This window comes from Echiichthys vipera (assembly GCF_963691815.1).
Source record: "Echiichthys vipera genome assembly, chromosome: 8".
NCBI classification, from domain to species: Eukaryota; Metazoa; Chordata; class Actinopteri; order Perciformes; family Trachinidae; genus Echiichthys; species Echiichthys vipera.
Genome location: NC_139833.1, coordinates 11416938 through 11436655, shown reverse-complemented (window position 1 = coordinate 11436655; position 19718 = coordinate 11416938). Strand labels below are relative to the sequence as shown.

General features: G+C 41.8%; 2 protein-coding genes across 3 annotated transcripts in view; one reads left to right on the top strand and one right to left on the bottom strand.

Annotated features, from left to right (window-relative positions):
- Window positions 1-48: 48 nt before the first annotated feature.
- Window positions 49-12343, bottom strand: g6fl (g6f-like; the record flags this gene model as incomplete). Its single annotated transcript, XM_083917799.1, has 10 exons — window positions 49-99; window positions 473-499; window positions 760-833; window positions 1162-1284; window positions 5554-5814; window positions 9176-9508; window positions 9816-9851; window positions 10129-10395; window positions 11160-11492; window positions 12271-12343. The coding sequence occupies 10 exons, from the start codon at window positions 12341-12343 to the stop codon at window positions 49-51; spliced, it is 1578 nt and encodes a 525-aa protein (XP_083773925.1).
- Window positions 12344-14968: 2625 nt separating this feature from the next.
- LOC310950541 (nectin-2) overlaps window positions 14969-19718 on the top strand; it is a 79635-nt gene continuing 74885 nt past the window's right edge. For both annotated transcript variants that reach the window (XM_083918402.1, XM_083918401.1), the window contains exon 1: window positions 14969-15376. In XM_083918402.1, the coding sequence (XP_083774528.1) occupies window positions 15289-15376 (88 nt within the window). In that variant the 5' untranslated portion in view covers window positions 14969-15288. The remainder of the gene's footprint in view (window positions 15377-19718) is intronic.

Here is a 19718-nt window from a genome sequence, read left to right as displayed (position 1 = left end):
ACACAGTTCAACATATAAAAGCACACATGGGTGATGCAAGGCTTTTGCTTACCGCTCCAGTTCCTTATAGACATCATCCTCTCCTCTTGGCTTCAAATCCTAGCATGAAGCAGAAAAGGGGAAAGGGATTCAGGGGAAGAGGTTAAAAGAAGTGGTTAAAGACAGAAACTCACGGCTCTGAGGTCAGATTTATGTCCCTCTGTACCCTGTGTAATGAGATTGATTTGTTAATATCACTAATGTAAGGGTGACAGTTGATAGGCATTGGGTTTATCTGAAAGACCCCTGACAGGTTGGAGGAGAGGATCGTGAGTGTGAGGGGAGACATGTCTACTGACAGCTTTGGGAGGAAGCAATAGAGAGAGTGAGAGTCTATATGCATTGGTGGATGTGTGTGTCACAACTCCTCCGCAAACACACTTATGCACCATACCCTTGTGAGTGTGCAGGGGACGACGCCACAATAACTCACCATGTAGACTGAGCCCTGGGGAGGAGCCTGTTGGGAAGGGAGGAGAGCAGAGAAAACAGGTTTAATGAACAACAAGTGACAGAGAGGGAGGGATAGTGGAAATCAGAGGGAAAACAGAGAAGAAAAGCAAAAAAAATAAAGAGTGCACAAGAGAGAGACAAGGCGGGGAAGGGGAGGGGAGGGTGAGAGGGAGTAGAGAGTGCTAAGTACTAGAGTGGAAAGGGGGAGATAACAAGAGGAATTCATCAGAGGATATTTAGATATTGAAAATGTCTGAAATTCATCACCTGTCTGATATCCTCAGGATTCTCATAGATGTTCTCTGCCTCCCCGGAGTGGACAGACAGAGACTGCTCAATACCTACAGAGAGAGACAGTTATCCCCTATCAGTCTCATACACACACAGACACTCATGCACACACACACACACACACACACACACACACACACACACACACACACACACACACACACACACACACACACACACACACACACACACACACACACACACACACACACACACACACACACACATACTCAAGGTAGAGAGGACATGAAGGCAGATTCATTACAACAACCCCAGAGGATGTCACGGCCCACATCGCTCAGTGGCAGCCGTCAGGGGCCAAAGATGGACGTAACATAGAAAGCTGTCAAAAAAAAAAGATAATGCCGGAAGACTCACCGCGATCAGAAATGTGTTTCTGTCTCCATAGCAACACACCGACAGCCGCAGCAACCAGGGGCACCAGAAGTAATAAAGCAGACAGAGAAGGGAGCAGGGGGGGGTCGGTCACACTGACACCCACTAAAAGGAAAGTAAAGTGAGAGAGAAAAAGACATGAATGTTTCCAAGTACAATGGTGCTAATATGAAACTTGTCGAGCTATGAGCGTGTGTCAGGGAGAGGAATTATTGCTGTTTGTTCTCCAGTTTGCTCTTTTGTTCAAGACGCAAAGGGGCATCCTTTTCTTCAAGTGGACATTTGAAAAGTCATGGATTTTAAGACATGTTGCAGTTGAGATTCGCTTAACATATTACATGCATTTGCATCATGCTGCTGTCAGTGATAGACAATGAGTGCAGTGGAAGAAGGCAAAGAAATCCAGGCTCTGTCAGAAAGAGTAAATAGTCTATACGATAGCTGAGTAGGCATCGATCTGACAATCCCTCAGCCTGGACAGTAAACCCTGTCTATTTAAAACATGGACGAAAAGAAGAAAAGCAACAACAAGTTATCGAAGAGAGCAGATCCTGTCAGATCATTACACAAAACCTTGCCACTTCCAAGAGTAGATCAGTGGTTCTGACGTGTTTGTCACAAGGCACACCATATATGAATGTAAGTATTTCCAAGGCACATGTTCACATATTATTCCATGTCAATCATCATATATAAGACTAATTTCAAGGCACGCCTCGCCAACTCCCAAGGCTCACTAGTGTGCCACGTTGCATAGTTTGAGAACCACTGGAGTGGATTTATTTTACTTTTTGCAAATCTTCCCCATCTCATTATGTAAATATGTATGCGTATATATAGGAAAAGTGAGTTGAGGCCTTTCCACACACACTCTTTTGACATCTGATCCTAGCAACAAACTTCCTCCAGGCAAACTGACTAACAATGTAAATAGCAGTCTTTCTCCTAAACACTGTCAACGCAGCATCGGCAAACAGGTGGATGGAAAGTTTAGGCATGATTATCGCAAACGTTACATAAGCAAGCATTTGCTCACTGTAGTACCAGTGAAATTCTGTTGGGAGCTCATGTGTGCTCTCAAACTTGTCCGATTTGCTTGCATAATGAAGATGACATCATTGTGGTAAAACACACCCACGGGGCAACTCGAGAAGCAAGAGGGAGGCACTCGTTTTCACAGAGACTGCTGTGATTTAGTGTACCTGAATATGAGTTCTGACTGTCGCTGCTTGCTCCCTGTTTGTGGAGCACAAAGCAATCAGATTTGTCGAACATCTACAGCAGCAGTTACTACAGTACTAGAAAAACAGCCTTTTGTTTTATTGAATCGTCTTTTCTAAACAATTCATATAGTGTTACTCTGTGGCTTTTGAGGTTATCTGATGGACAGAAACCTGGCAAAAGTAAAGTCCACTCAGACATCTCATCAAAATTTTGTTTGTTAAAGGATTGGCCCGCGGGCTTCACCTTAGTCCTGGTGTCACAGCTTTTAGTCAGCTTCAGAATGATCAATCATTATGTGTAAGGTGTAATTGATTGGTGAGTATGTGTAGAGGGTGCTAATGAAATACTGTGGCGAGTGTTGACCCCAAGAGTGACCCGCGCTGTTCTCCATACCAGCTTTAACGCATGAATTATGGTAATTGAGTGCAGTGAACTAAGGCATAAATGCTGCAGTTTCTCACTAACACATCTCTACCTTTCTCTCTTTCTGTCCCTCTCTCCACCTTGCTCTCATCTTCCTCTATCTCGCCTTTTCCTTCACTCTATTGGCACTTCCTCCCTACCTCGTCTATTTCATCTCAAAGGAAGTGGAGGGGGTGCATTATATCAATTTGATTGTAGAGGAGGGTGTCTGATAGAAGGCAGACCAAAGAACTGCTTGGTAAATGATGGGCTAACTCAGGATAGCAAATGATTGCAGAACATCCCTGACATTTGAAGCATTTCATGTGCTGCAGAGCACAATGATTGCTTCAATTCTGTATTCTCTGAACTGTGCCATCATTGAAAGAAATTCTATTATGCAGGACTTTTTTTTTTTTTACTTCTAAAGCCGGCACTACATTTGACTAACAACACATAAGATATTCCCAAATTATACATACACTACAGTAGTTGTACTGGTTATTTCCAGTAAACCAAACACTTATTTCCGTTTGCGCATAGAGCCAAACAACCCTGTGCAAAATCCCACAGTCTCTGGATGTCTACCTGCTACCAAGAACCACTATTTATAAACATTGAACTGTCGCTGCTTATTGTCATACTATTCATTATTAACCACAGACTTTTGAGCTATCTCGCATTATTGCAGTGTTTGTGCAACCTGTCACTTTTCAACAGTGTAAATGTAGGTCATCCCACACTTACATTATTAGAACTTCTCCCTCTGCTCAGTCTAAATTCCTCATGTTACCTTGGACAAATGCAGCACAATATTGTCACAGTCTGGCTCAATAAACTTTGCCGTGAATACTGACTGTGTGGTTTTTTTGAAATATCAGTTTGGGGTTTTCTGTTGTTTCTTGTTTCATGGAGTTCATTTTTGTTTAGGTTGTTTTCTGTTTTATTTTGAAGTTTCAATCCCCATGTGTCATGTTTTGTTTTACTTCCTGCCCTTGTGTGTTTTCCTGTCTTTGTTACTGTCTGCCCTGCCCTGATTAGATGCGGTCTCTGATCATACCGCTCTCCTTGCGTATTTAACTCTGGATTCACATGCTCCTCAGATGGTCCCATTTAACATAGTAGTCGTTTTTCCCACTTTGGTGTAGTCATGACCTTTAAGTCGTAAGGTGGGAACAACATCTACACAAATATGTATTATATTTTACTGCTCAGAGTGTTTACAAAAACAAGCTGATAGCTGTTTCCAATATTTATTTCCAGTGTCAAGCTTTATATTAGTGATATTGTCCCAGACTTTTTGCAGCACCAACAGGCCTACATTCCCTTAAACCACTAAACATGTGGCTTTACCTGACTTGTTATCAGGGTAAATGCAAATAGATGACCTTTTTAACAAAAACCTAACAACGTAATACCATGTTAGAAATTACATATGAGCAAAAAATGTATATACTTTGTCCGTCATGTGTCTGCATAATATGATGCAAGCACTGCAAGTCATTGTTCCGACATGCAGGAGAGTTCACTTCAATTTTCCCAGTCGGGGACTAATTTTTCCAATTTTCTCTCTTTTTGCATTCAGAAGTCTTGCCTGTTACTGTTCAATAGTTTCACAGTGTTTAAGTGTTCCTGTTTTCTTTCCTTTCTTTTACTTTCTAGCCTCTGTTCCCTGCATGTTTTGGGGGATTTTGAGCTATACGTTTTCTTTTTATTATTATTATTAAATTGGTGGACTCCACCTCCTCATCTGTGTTCTGGATTTTGGTCCAAACCTGCGTTTTCGCGATTTTTTCTGATAGTATGAACTCATTAAAAAAAACTTGAAACAAGGAAAAACACGACCAACAGAAAAACAAAAACAAAACCGCAAACTGATTGTTTCTATTGTTTCTCACAATATGACATAATCAGTATTTGCCACAAAGTACTAGGGCATAAAGCCAGACTGATGTTTATTTCTCTCTTTTGATCCAGCCTCTCCAATCAGGCAGAGTCTTGCTGCCTCTTTTCCTCTCCATGTCTTTATCACCTTGTATCTTTATCCTCCATTTCCATTACTCTTATAGCTGTACCATCAGCGTGTATCATGATGAGCTCTTGGCCCCCTCCACCCAAGTGATGTATTGGGGTACGGTGATTGAACTCATCTCTGCTCAGGGATCCATTCAACTGTCACATCCTCATATGCTTCCCCACAGCCACCAATACAATAAGCCTGAATAATTTAGACTTTGTAGGGAGAGATGTCCTGAAGTCCTGTCTTCTTATATTCGCATATCAACTGGGTGAGTGTGATGAGAAAAACGATAACCTTAAAGTTGTATATTTTATAGCAGAGGCCGAGCAGAGTATTAAAACTGGTGGATTTTTATGAGAAATGGGCACGCAAATGCAGTAAGTCTTTCCCCCTGGATATTATCTGCAAATCACAAACTTCACAGGAGTCTTGACCTGTGACCCTTTTAACTACATTAAGGAAGCATAACATACGGAGCCTGTCAGGTTCTCTTTCCGCTGTAAAATATGGGCTTTCTGGCAGATGAATTGACCTGAGGTTGGCTTGAATGCATCGTTGAACATTTCACGGAGCACATATCGGAGAATATTTCACATTTATGGTTTATAATTTCCACTGAGTGGATAGGAATTCGGCCAGGAATCCTGTGCTAGTAAAATAATAGCGAATGTGCAGTGAAAGTGTTGATAAAGAACATCAGAAAACAGACCAGTTTTGTTATACCGTACCATCCCTCCCAGGGGGCAGTGAGACAGCTTGTGTTGCACAGATGGTCTGCCCATTTTTCAGCTGCAGGGTGCAGGTGTAGTTCCCAGCTGTGTCAGAGGTGATGGGTAACGGCAGAATGGTGGTGATACTGCCAGGACCAGTGCTTGACAAATTTAGCCGGCGACTCTTTTTCTGGTATTTCCAAGTGACCCTTTGGACCTGGGGCCGCTCTGAGTACAGACACCCCAATTCCAGCTGTGAGGAGGATTGGCTGGTTTTAACTGTGGATGTGGTCAGAGATGGGAAGTATTTCAGTAAAATGTATTTAAAATATGTATTTAATTACTTTTGAGTATAGAAGAACAGAAAAACATGACAGCTTGTATATGAAATACCAAAATGACATTGTTTAATATGTCATTTTTTTATAAGAGCACTTCTGTTTCTCTTCTTCTATTTGGTGGCATACTGTTACAAGCTGGAGATCTGAGAAATGTACTTACTCCACTGCCCAAATATTTAGTGCTCTTGAAAAAGAAAATCTGAAAAATGCACATTTGTCACCTGAAAGAACTATGTAGTGCATCATCGGGCCAAACTGTTCAGTTCCTAAATGCTTAAAATGTTTGTATAGAATGTATTTTTGTATTTTCAAATTGCAACTAACTTGTATTTTAATTAAATACATTTTTCTCGAACCAGTATTTTTTATATTATTTTGATACATTTGAAATCACAAACTAGAGACTAACTCCAGGGCCGTAAAGTGGTGGGGCAATTCATTTTCGATCTCAACTACAAACCTGCAAAGTTTGTATATATATATATATATATATATATATATATAAATACCAGAAAGATTACAGATCTTGTAACTGTGATAGCGTTTGTTGTTGAGATCAAAATAATGGTAGAGTTCAAAGATGGGTGTGGTCCGAGTAGGGGCGCCGGAAGTAGGGGGTGTAGAAAGTAGGGATGGGGTTATTGTCCCACCACTTTACACCCCAGGGCTAGTTTTGGCCTTGCGGCTGGTGTAATCACATCGCAAGGAAGTCTGATGTATTTGTGCCCATTGCAGGATGTGATGCAAAGCAGTGATTGGGAGGGGAGGATAAGAGAGAGAAAATGTTACAGAGTGATGAAACAAATGAGGAAATTGAAGGAAGGATGAGTAAGTGAAAAAGACAGGCTGGAGGTAGGAAAAAGGAGCGAGGCAGAATGAGAAAGTGAGTTAAAGGGTAGTGTGTGAATATAGAAAAGGCCAAGGACAAATAGAGAGTAATGGGGTAAAGGGAGAGTGATATGAAAAAACAAGGAACAATTCAGAGAGGGGTCAAAATAATATATATTCATTAAAGTGATTTGCTGCTAATGCATTGGTTGACTGTGACTGATGCTTAGTGTCTCGTCAAACTGAAATGAGGATCCATCTGGGTGTAATCAAGCTCTGCAGACCCCCCCACACACACATAAAAACACGCACGTTTCAGTCTTGATTAGTGTCATCAGTGTGGGCCACCAGCAGCCTTGGTGGGAGGGCAGCAGGTATAATCATACATAATGATACTTATAATGAGGCAGGGTAAAAATATATGCATCACATGATTGGTGTGTGGGTGCAAGTGAATGTGTGTATGAGAGATGCAGATGTGTGAGGCACGGTGACAGTGACAGTGACGGATCGGCTGGTCATGTCTGGGCGGCTGTGATAGATGCCAGAGGGATTGTGATTAGTAAAGTCTTCCAAGGCTGCCATGACAGGGCATTGTATATGTGTGTGTGTGTGTATGTGTGTATGCATGTATGTATGTGTGTTGGGTTTTGTGTGTGTGGGTGTAAGTGTATTCTTTGTGTGTCTGCAAAGGGGTGAACACTCCCCAAGGCTGTCCCATAAAAAACCAACAGGTGTTCCTCTCAATTTTTTTTCACTCTAAATTTATGAATCGAGCAAATGTTCCTTTTCATGAGCAATAGGTTGTACTGTAAGTGTAGCTATTCATTTAATGATGTGACTTTTTATCAATAGCTGTGGGAAAATCTGTTCACATTTATTCGACAGTGTTAGAACAATGCACTGGGAGCTGGTATAAATTCAGTATCTTGCAACAGCAAGGCAAATGCTTCTAGAAACATGAATCCTTTAGCTACAGAGAACTGACTGGAACTATTTTGCCACTGTCTCGTACACTGTTTAGATTAAAGAAGTACTTGGATATTTATGGGAGTTAGATAAGAAGATCGATACCACTCTCATGCCTGTGATTAGCTTAGCTTAGCATAAAGACTGTAATTAGATGGAAACAGCTAGCCTGGCTCTGTCCAATGTATACATATCTCATTAATCGACATATTACATGCAGTTTGTTTAATCCATGCACAAACAGAAATGCAAAAACAAGTTGTGGTTATAAAGGGGGGGGGGGGGTGCTTTAACAGGAGGGTAGGCTACAGTGACTTCCCAGAGTCTTGTCATCACATTGAGGTTGCCAGGCAACGAGCGGAGAGGCAGTGTCCCGCCAATTCTGCAACTTTCAGAAACCAACAATTTTGTTATTAACCTGTCGTACAGAGGTGAGAAGGGAGGTTTGCAGGGTTTGAACTTCTCCCTCTCTAGCTCTCTTTTTTATTTTTGGCATGATTATTTCTTCAACAGTGTAAATGCCTCTCAGAGGAGACTGAAAATATGCACAATCCCATAATTAAACACTATCACATCTCCCCCTCTCTATGACAGCAGGCTTTTCACTCCACCCTGCAGTGTTTCCAAAATGTTCCAATTTGATCGGAGAACACAACGTACAAACTAATTCTGTTCGGGCATAACCTGACTCTTATGCTAAACTATGCTAATTGCATTGTGGTTCCAGCTCCATTCTTAAACTCTGCTGGAGAGATTGAGCATCATTCTTTCAAAAGATATTCGCTCATTCGATGTTTGGATCATGAAATGTTCCATAAATGTTCAATCGGGTTAGGATAGTATGACAGCAACACAACTCACAGCATCATTATACTCATTATCATCATCATCAAACCGCTCATTAACTGGTTGGAGGCATCTGCTTATTTTTTGAGTTTCCCTACCCATTTATCAACCCCCCCCCCCCCCCCCCCCCCCGTATTTTGTTACTTAATTGTAGTTTATCTAAAGGAATACTTTGATGTTTAGAAGAAGGGTCTAGCTACGGAGCTCCAGGCTCGGGCCCACCTCCTCAGACCTCTGATGGACCCTTCAGCCCCGGGCTTGGAGAGGAAAGTGACGTCTGACATTGTGTAAGCCAGAGACAATATAAGACATTTTGGGAAATATTCTTATTTGCTTCCTTGCCGAGTGGTGGATTAGCAAAACACTCTCATGTCTGTGCTCTAAAAGACTTGGGGCATTAAAGCTGTTCTGGGGGATCTTGATGACCTAGCTTGTATTTTTGTTTTTTTTGCCTTTAACTTGTCATCCATATGTTTATTTAACCAAATCATCACTTTGCATATCAGCATCAAAAAAATATCATGTCACAACATAAATACCTAAGGTAATTATAAAAGTGACACCACTTGTCTCATAAATCCATCCCAGTCACTCCTTTTATTCCTCCTAATCCACCTCCTCCTTGTCTTTCTCCACCTCCTGACCCTGTTGTGTACCTTTCAACACGCTGAGATTGGTCCTAATGCTGAAGGCGTTGTCATTGAGGAACACTTCACAGATGTAGAGGCCGCCTTCTTTCAACCCAGGGGTGAGCAGAAAGGAGAAGCTCCCGGTCTCCGCGTTGTAGGGTGAGCCGGAGAGCTGAAATCTCTTGCTGTGCTTAGTAGGTAAGGTGGTTCCCCTCCAGCGGTTGTACTGGTACACCAGGCTTATATCACTGTGCCTCCTGTCCGGTGGTACCCAGTGCACACGGACATAGTCCCCCTGGACACCAGAACAGGTCAGGGGGAAAGGTGTCTGAGCAAGAGTGGCGGTGGAGATCTCTTTCTCTGAAGGCGAAGAAGGAAGAGGAAAGACAATTAACGAAGACGGATATGAAGACATAACAGTGCGAGCAGACATGTAGACAGGGAATTCAAAATAAAAAGAGGGCGAATGAAGAGTGAGGCGTAGACAGACAGAGTAAACAGAATAGTAGGAGAGTGGGGAAATGGAGATAGGGGAAAATTCCTACAACAATAGGGATTACGTTCTTATATGCTGAGAGTTAACTTCCCTAGTTCTTGCATTCTGCTCTGCCTGATTAGCAAGCTGCTGACACAGGACTTTCAGACTGCTTGTGTTACAGTCACTCACCATGTGTTATACTGGTGAATGAGGCCATATTGTCAGCTGTGGAGAGAAGGGAAGCAAGAAAGCAAATAATGAATAATGCATAAGTGTAGCAACTATAATATTCACAGGAGGACTGGCTGAATTTGAGTAAAAATCTACAGAAGGCTTTTGAATCTCAAAACTGGTCTATAAAAGTAAATACTTTGAAGAACTGTTGCAACAGGATGCTTAAATAAATAATGCTGCTGCTGGAGTTTCTAGCTGATGCCCGCTCATACCATCGACAAAAGCAATCTCAACGCTTTTGTTTTTCTCTCTCTAGATTCAGTCTCACCATCAACAGTCACGTCCACATCGAAGGAGAAAAGAGCGTTGCTGCTGTTACCCCACGGGTGAACCACACAGACATATGTCCCGTTGTCACTCTCTACGACCTCTGGCAGTTTGGCCACTGTGCCTGTGTTTGGCTTTTTCTCACTCTTCAAGGAAAGGCCTGCAGGTGATGCCCAGGCGATCTCCGCGACTGCATAGTCAGGGTTAACACTGGCGATCAGCCTCAAGGTACTTCGCAGAGGAACAGGTGCAGCGGGGACAACATTGACTGTAGATGAGGGAGGACAAAGGAAATTGGGGTGGAAGAGGTGTTTAAATGTTACTACTAAGGTAAAAGTTGCATAACCAAGTATATTTATTCCATTCCAAGTATTTTTTTAAATAATTTATTTATTTAACTGAATAGTCCCATTGAGATTAAGAATCTCTTTTTCAAGGGAGACCTGGCCAAGACAGTTACAGAGACAAAACACAAAAAGAGACTCATCAATATAGGAACTAAAACAACAGGAAAAGGGAACTCACTAGCACTCTGGGATTGCCTTTTAACCATGACAAGTGTTTTACAAATAAAATGTATTATTATTATTATTATTAGCTAACAGTTCAGAGTATCACTAGCAAAATATACTTAAAGTATGAAAAGTAAAAGTACTCACTACACACAATTACCCCTTTAGTGTTATGTACATATATTATACAGTACATTATTATTGGATTGTTATCAGTGATTCAATTAAAAAGTAAGCATTTAAAAGTACAGTATTCTGAAATGTAGTCGAGTTGAACCATAGATATAGAAAAAAAACTCAAGTAAAACTCAAGTACTTAAATATGTTCCCTACTTGAGTAGATGTACTTTGTTACTTCTCACCTCTACAGCGACTGTAAATGAAGTGTGGCCGAGCTCATTTATTCTAGGTTCCCGTTAATTTAGCAATCGACAACATAATAAGTTATTGAACATTTCACAAAGGCATATGTCCTGAGGAGTGTAGACATTCCTATGGGGCACATAACCTGTTTTTCTACCTCTAAGAATGGCTAAGAGGATAATCTTCTCCCTCAGTTTCCTCTCTTGTTGCTTTATCAAGCATGAGTAGAGACCGCTGTCTTCCATACTGGGAATAAAGAACAGAGAGAAAACCCCGGTGTCTTGAAAGTTAGGGTCAGCCAATCGCATGAATGCCTTCGAGGCACCACCAGAGAACTCTTTCCTTTCGCTGGCTGAGAGAAGCAGTTTCCATTCATCCACACCAAGGGACTTCACCATCCAGTTAATGGCCACAGCGCCCCTCGTTGTTGTGTCAGTACAGACCAAGGTGGTAGGCATGCCCTCTCTAGCCACCACAACATCTTCCCATTCTGGGGGAAAGTGGACAAAACAGACACGTCTTTAAAAAGGGCTTCACATTTGTTATTATTAGTACCTTAAAGTGTAGGTTCACATGTTTTTAAGTGTGTCTTAAAAGATTGCTCACATGCCCATAAAGACTTATCGCTCCCTGATATAGTTCCTCATGCCCATACTGTCCCCAAAGAGATAAGCAATTTCAACAAGTGATGGGGGACAACTTAGTTTCACTGAATTTAACAGGAGCTTCAGCAGTCAGAGTCAAATCTAATGGGTATCTAAAATTGGTCTTTTTCGTATCATATTTCCTCTTTCTGTTTCTCTGGATAGTATTACTTTGCTGGGCTGCAACAGATGGATATAGTGACAAAAAGAAAGAACTTTGTACAAGAAAAGACTAGTTTTGTAAGATTACCACTTGACAGACAATACTGCAGCATCTTATGTTAGCTTCAAATGCATTCAAAATACATGTTCAAATTCTGGGTTTTGTCTTCCAGTGCAATCACTTGAGGAAAGGGATCTCTTTACAGCCAGTATGGACCGATGACTCTTTCAATGTATATATGGACATGCCTAGATAACAGTTGTTTTAGGGCAGACTTGAAAAAATAGAACCTTGTCTTTAATAGTGACCATTTTAATAATAAGTTGATAAATATGGAGGCAATATGGAGGTTCATTCATGTTTGCACTCTAAACGCAACATTTGTTAGGAAATGTATACTCCCTTACCAGCAAGCTGAGTTCAGCAGTATATTTCTGAAAATCACAGGAAGTATTTCATACCTTGGATGTCAGAGTGAGAAGAATGTACCCCGAAGAAAGAAAAAAGAATAACGGTGAGAAAACCAGACTCCATCGCACTAAAAAAAACAGTCTTTGCATCAGCTCTCCAACACTGTGACTTTTCTAAGTACGGTAACACCAAGTATTTTTCACTTTCCTGCAATAATACTGGTGTCCCTGACTGACATGTTAACAAGTTTGCTGCACATCTTTCAGCCCAACAGGATGTGGCCAACACCGGGATAATCAACAGGAAAAGACTGTCATTATTGCCGTCGTGTGTATGTGTGCTTGAGGTTGATAAAACATGTAAGCTAGAATTACCATGACCCCACGCATGTCGTATACACCATAATGTAGCCCTACAGTGTTTCACAACACTTCAGAGCTGAACTTCTAAATCATTAGTCACAGAACTTCTGACCTTAACATTCATTTTGACAAAAGGAATAAGCATGTAATGGTGTGTATCACAATGCGTGTGTGAAAACGATAAGAACGGACAGAAAGCGAGGGATTAAGGGAGAGATGAAAAAGCGAGAATTAAAGAGTTTGGGTTAGTGTGGGTGCACGGCAACCCCTAGGCTACATGTCTTTACATCCCATAAATGTCTTTAATTAAGCTAAAGGTATTATCGGCTCCTCTGAGCACTATTACAGATTTTTCCATAATTACCATTGGGTGAATGGGGGCGGTGAAGAGAGATTGCAAAAGAAGAGGGAGAGAATGCAGATATGTATTGTGGGTGTCTAATGACAGGGAAAGAGGGAGAAAAAAAATGTGAGAACAGCAAGGAGAGAGACGTGTGTGGAGGGAGAGGTGCTCAGACAGAATGAGAAAACCCAGGGAGAGGAGACGCCTGAGAGTGCTGCAAGGGAACAGAGACAGTGTGACTTCAAAGAAGCCTGTGGCTGCTGCTACTGACACAGAGCGTGGTACTGATCCTGTGCCCCCTCCTCTATGGGTAAATAATCACCATAAGCCTTGGCTCTGTCTAATGAATCCACTGCCAATGAGCTAATATCTGTTAACTATGCGCTTCATTATCACTGCCACACACCCCTGGAGAGCACAAGGATGGAGGACAGGATGAATAGCAGCAAGGAGTGAAGGACAAGTGGACAAAGGAAATCGAACGACATGGGGAAAGAGAGGGAGAAAGAAGGAGGAAGTGGAAGGGGAGGGGGGTGGTAGGAGAGGAAAGTGAAGTGTAAACGAAGAAGAGGTGTAAGGAGTGTGAGATGTTGAGAAAAAAGAGGCGATGCACTGTATAAGTAAAGTGGGTGGTAGCTGGGGAGTGGAAGGTGTGAAGGTCGATTTGGTGTGGGTATGAAATATGGATGAGTATGGGGAGGAAAAGGCAGGAAATCCTCTGTTTCCTTTAAAGCTCCTTATTCTACCATGAATGCATATGATTACGAGCATAAGGGTGGTCCCGGCATAGTTGATCTGACTGTGCTGGTGCTCAAGCATTCAGCTACAGGACCAAAAGACAGCAAAAAAAATCAAAATATGGCTCTGTAAAGTACCATTTGGCTTTTAAACCCCACAGTTGCTTTCTTTGCGTGGAAGATGCTCTGCAGTCTCTGGATTTACAGTGGAAAAGAAGACATTTTAACCAAAAAACATGAACATTTTAAAACTGTTAATTTGTTTTTCTGGTGAGCAGAACATTGTTTGACCTCTGATGATTAGCGGCATCTTAAGAAAAAATGCTGTCTGGAAATAACGGGGGTGACACTGGAGGGGAATCTGTAAATGGAACAGAACGGAAGGAACCGAGCAGCACGGTTTAAACTGCGGGACTTATGGAGATGTAATTACATTGGCTGTAAAACACTTGGGTATAAGGATTAGACCTAAACCAGATAATGCCTTCGCTATGCTAGTATGCACCCTGCCTCTGAGGAAAATAGGGCAAAAATGAATTGGAAGTTATTTTTTGGAAAGGGAAAAAAAAAAAATCTCATCAACATTAGAGTCTGCAAATAGATACATGAGAAGCTGTTTCCTCTTGATTTGATTTTGTTGACTGCCTGTTGGATTTTGTATTTTGCTGTTCATTAATGAACGTTTATTGATTTTGGCATCTGTTGTGCTGGAGTTAATATGAGCTAATCTCAAGTATATGTGCAGAAGCAAACGGCAGAGGGCGCACGAATCATCAGTTTCCACGTACTCCTTGACCACTATATCAAAACTGTCTCATTTGATACATTGTGTAGTAACTTACATTGTTCTTTTAGGGCCGCTTTTCAGTAGATAATATTTATATTAATCGCAGATTATGAAGTGTATGCATTTAGAGCGGTAGCTGTAATTGGATCAAGAGTTATTGGCTGTGGATGAAAGGAGATGATACTTCTCAATTGTTGAAGCTGGCGGAAAGAAAAAATAAAGCCATACAGGGATATTCCTGAATATGAATCACGCTTTTGGATAATCCCCATGCACGACAGAATTCAAAGTTAACTAAAAAAAACAACCTGCTGTGCACCTTTTATTCTTTTTCAACAAAGAAAATGCTTTTGGCGATTTCAACAAGTTGTTCCCAGAGTCCCCCCCCCCCCTCCCCTCTTGCCCTCGCGGGTCCTAATTGTTTTTTTGGGGGGTGGGGGTCTGTGACGCCTCTCTCAGCCTGATGACATCACCCAGTCAGTTTCACGCAGTCGGACAGCCGCGCGCTCACAGGAACTAGTTGTTGGAGTAGAAGAGAGCGCGGCAGCACTTCATCACATCCAGAGCACCCACTGGGAGGAAATATTCACCTGTGTGCTACCAGGGACGAATTCTCAAGGATTTTTTAATTCTTTTTCTTTTAAAAATAGCACACTTCGTCTTAAAGGCGCAGTGAGAGACACTTAAGACCAGTATCTCTGTCGGACTCCTGTCTGTCCCGTCGTCAAACAAGTTTATTTCGCCTTTGACGCGTGAGCTTTTACGCATTCACTGAAGGTTTGTGTTTTACTCCGGAGGGGCTGCGTGTCTGCTTTCATCAAGCACACCGTAAATCGACCATGGCGAGACATGACGCCCGAAATTGGCTTGACTGCACAAAAATGACCGGACTGCTCTACTTGGTGGCGTCGATACTTCTTCAACATGGTAAGGAATGACCACTTACTGAAACTTAATAGTGTCCAGCTGGCTGTGCGCGGTTCATTTTCTTTCTCAGCTTTTAATAATTTAAGAGGAGATACATTTAAACCTGACTACCACCTGTCAGGGCGGTGTCAGGAGCAGGTGATTTCCACCCTCGCTTTATAGGTACTGGCGGCGGCTTTCAGCCCAAAATGTAGTAATAATTTTGACTACACACGCACGAAATTACATTTTTTAAACGACTACCTCATTCTTTTGCCTTCTCATTCTCTTGTTTTCGCTCATGAAACCATCTGTATCGCTCTTTGACCCGAGTTTCGGTCGGCGTCGGTGACTCAACGCCATGTTTAGTTTTCCTAAGGTGTGGCTCTGTGGAGCAAGGTGTTTTTCCCCAGGTGCCTGTCACGGCCTCTGCACTGTTCTCTCCTCTATTCACACTCGAGTCACACTCTTCCAGTCCAGGCTACTCTTTTCTCCTTCCCAACTTCCCCCTTGCTCCTCTTCTTCCCTCTGTCTCACCATCATTTTCTATTAGTTACACTTCAGTTGAGTAAAATGGATCTGGAAGCAGCTCTTAATGTACACTGAAAAGAACAGGAGACAATTCAAATAATTTACACCGATGACAAGTTGTTTGAAGGGGAACTATGCCCATTCAAAAAAACATACAATACAGGTTGTTATGGTCTTAGAAAGTCAAAATATGAGTTAACACGAACAACTCTCTTCTAAACCCCAGGTAGTGGTGTATTTGCGATGTCTTTATGATAAAGTGTGGAACTGCTCCATAGACAGTTGAGTTTTTGAGGTAACAACCTTTCATCGATTATCAATGTATGTTCCAGAAGTATTATTGTATAAAAGTGGATATTGATCATTCTTTCATACAGTTCAACCGTCAATATCAAGGTTTGTGTGGTCAGCAATCCCACGAATCAACTAGGCTACTACTAATTGGAGTGAAGCTGAAAGTACTGGATAAACGGTTGAAACATTCAGCTTGATTGTTTGAAATGTTCAGTCATCACCGGGGCCACAACGGGTCTGCGGGTGCAGATTTTCGAAAGATTTTCGACAAATAAAAAAAAACCCTCAGAATGTTAACACATCTGAACCCCAAGCTATAAAAGCAAACACTCTTGGGTCCTTTGGGGAGATACAGTGGACCGCTAGAAAAATGGGGCGTTGTTTATTTTCACTGATTAAGAAGTAAGTCCAGTGACTATAAGAGTCATAAGACGGACTCTTATCAAAGGTTTCACTTCCTTCACATCTGCTTCACGACAACCATTAAAATCTGGTCGTAATCATATTTAACCAACACAATGTAGTGTTCTGATTTGACTTTTGATTCATTGTTAAAACGATAATATATTATTTTTTAAATCAAGTCATAATGAGTTGTTTTTTTTCTCAAATTAGTTGAGCTACTCAACAATTTGTCCATGTACCCCCTGGTTGGGAATACAGATGATAGAGCACCCAGGGGACTGTTCTGAGTATCTGGGTACCTTTCTTCTGTCAGAACTGAGAACACAACAGTAGAATAAAGCTCATTTGGGTAAAAAATGAAAAAAAAACTTTCTATGAGGCAGCTCCAGACTCAATACTTGATGACAATGAGACTTTGCGTACTTCTGTGGTTTCTGGCTATGAGAGAGGAACTCGTGTCCACAGATATTAATTGAACTGGCCACAGAAATAACGAATTAATAGCTTCAGGCTACACTGACTTCCTGTTTTATCTGTAACGCCTGTAGGGCAGCCCCCTCTTCTCTTAGGTGATCAGTCAGCTAATTTGTTGTTTTGGTCTTAGTTGACTGAGATTTCTTTAGTTCATCTTTCGATTATAGGAATAAGTGTTAGTCCACTAAGAATTACTTTAATCAAGGAGACCCTTAATCTTTTGCATAGTTTTCATTCAGTGAAACACTCCTGTGTTCATTGTAAATAAGTCGTCATTAAAGCAAAGTATCAGGCCACTCCCCCTTCCCTGAAAACCTGTTTAAACAGGTTAATTATTCAGGTCTTTTCCAGTCCACTTGAGCCCAGGTAGCCTGTAGGTACCACTGCCACAGTGAGTAGGCCCACAAACAAGAGAAAACATTCCTGGCATGCAGTTTACGCATTAACATATGAATGCGTGTGGCATGAAACCAGTTCAAAATTTCCTCTGCCTCCACGCTAGGCCAGCTATTTGTTTTGTGTCGTAATTGGGGCAAGAATGTAGGACTACATCTAACACTCTGGCATAGCCACAGTGTACATTTTCAGTAGTGTACAGTAATGTAGATGATTGTGTGGTTTTAATCAAGATTCATAATAAACAGGCTATTCACTCTTTGACTTATTCATGCAGTGGACCTTTTTTGTCCAATTTCATTTTACTGAACATGAAGTGCTCTTAGGGGAGGAAGGAAAGTGTGTGTGTGTGTGTGTGTGTGGGGAAACAAAAGGTTTTACATATTTATGAGTGAGGAAAAACGCAAGGTTTAACCAATACAAGTAAACACACTGCTTTTAGTTTTCTATCATTTAAGACCTTTTTTTTCCTAGACTGAACCTCTGACCCCCTTTTGGGTAATAGTGAAGCTGTGCAACTTGAGCTACAGCTATGGAGCTGAAACTTTTCATTTGTCTACTTTGCATTTTTGCGTTTTCCATTTCCTCTCAAGTTGAGACAGCAACCACTTACCTGCACCTTCCATCCTGTGCCTGAGAGAAGTTATTTAATTCTCTGCAAAGTTTTCACTTTGGGATGGCATAGCTGAACTGTAAAACATCAATATCAAGGTTGATGGGTTTTTAATTAAGGTAGGCTTCTGTAGTCACACACACACACACACACACACATATATACGTTTGTGTGTATGTATATATATATATATATATATATATATATATATATATATATATATATATATATATATACACACATGTATACGTGTGTGTGTGTATATAACTTAATAGAAGCTGCCAGATCGGGGTCCAGTTTAAGATCTGAAATTAAACTATAATACTATCCTAACCCCCCCAAGTCAAGGTTGTGAGGGGCCGTGGATGTGGGTCAGAAAGGCTTGGCCCATTACCATGGCGATGCTTTTATTGGAAGAGGAGTGGGCTTACGTGAGGGGGGGTATGAGGCTATGGCAGTATTGTCTTTATGGCTGACTAAGCTGCGTGTGTGCAGGGGGTGACTGGCTGGCTGGCTGAGAAACCGGTGGGCTTGCAGGGTCAGTGCCGGGGGAGGAAGCGGCTTTTTTCTCTGCTCAAAAACAATGTTTGTCTTTTGTATACCTGAAGTCCTCCAGCAAAGCTAATTCAGATGCAAAGCTACTCTTGATGGCTCTCCTTAGTTTTCGAGGAAACAGGTGGCTTTTTTGCAGCGTGCTGAAGCTAAGTTTCAGGATTGACTTGAAAACTAAACGGGCAGCGTCTGATTAAGACAGGCGACGCCCCACCTCCTCTTTTTCCCACCCGCCACTTGAAAACTCCCTCTCTCCCGCCATCCCTTGCTCCCTCCCCCACCTCTGTCGCTGAGTGCATACAGGGGCCTTGTTCTCGTCTCTATTTTCATTTATCTTTCGTTCTCCCCTGGCCAACGCTTCTGTTTGAGTGGCAGTAGACATTGGTTTATTCAAATGGCCTCCCTCTCTTGTATCCCAGCTTCTCTTTGTATGAAGGCCATCCTATTTATGACAGGAACAACATGCAGACAGACAGGAAAATAAACTACAAGTGACCTCCCCACGGTCTGTCACCATGGCTGTAGGAGTGCTGTCAGCCCCTCTGAAATGGTGTGTGTTTTTATTCCAGTAAATGACTTGTGAAAATGCTGGATTTCCTAGTATTTTCACAACACCCTGCCCTCCCACAAACACACGCACAAGCAATCAGAAACTCTGAGGTGATGTTTCTTTTGGCAGTCCTACTTGTGCAATAGCTTTAACTATTTCCCTGCACATGGAGAGATTCAGTGTCGTCCTGCCAAGCCTCAGACCATTCATCATTTAGGCTACAACAGAGCGAGAGAGAGCATTACACTTTGTCTACTAGGAGGAATGTGATTGATGGATAATGAGACGAGTTTATGTTTTTTTACCCGCCTAATAAAAGAAGGGTAAAGTAAGTCCTTAGTAGCTCATTAGTCCCATTGGAGCAAGGGGCTTCAGTCTTGGTTTGCTTTTTGTGTTAATAGCTGTCTCAGTTAGGTCTTATCATTATGTAAATGAGCTGTCCTCGCCCCTTCGCAATGGCCCTGTAAATGTCAGAAGGATTTTAAAAAGGTCAGGTGTGTGTCTATATGTGTGTAAGAAAGTCTCGTTCTGGACGTGTCATTCGCTAG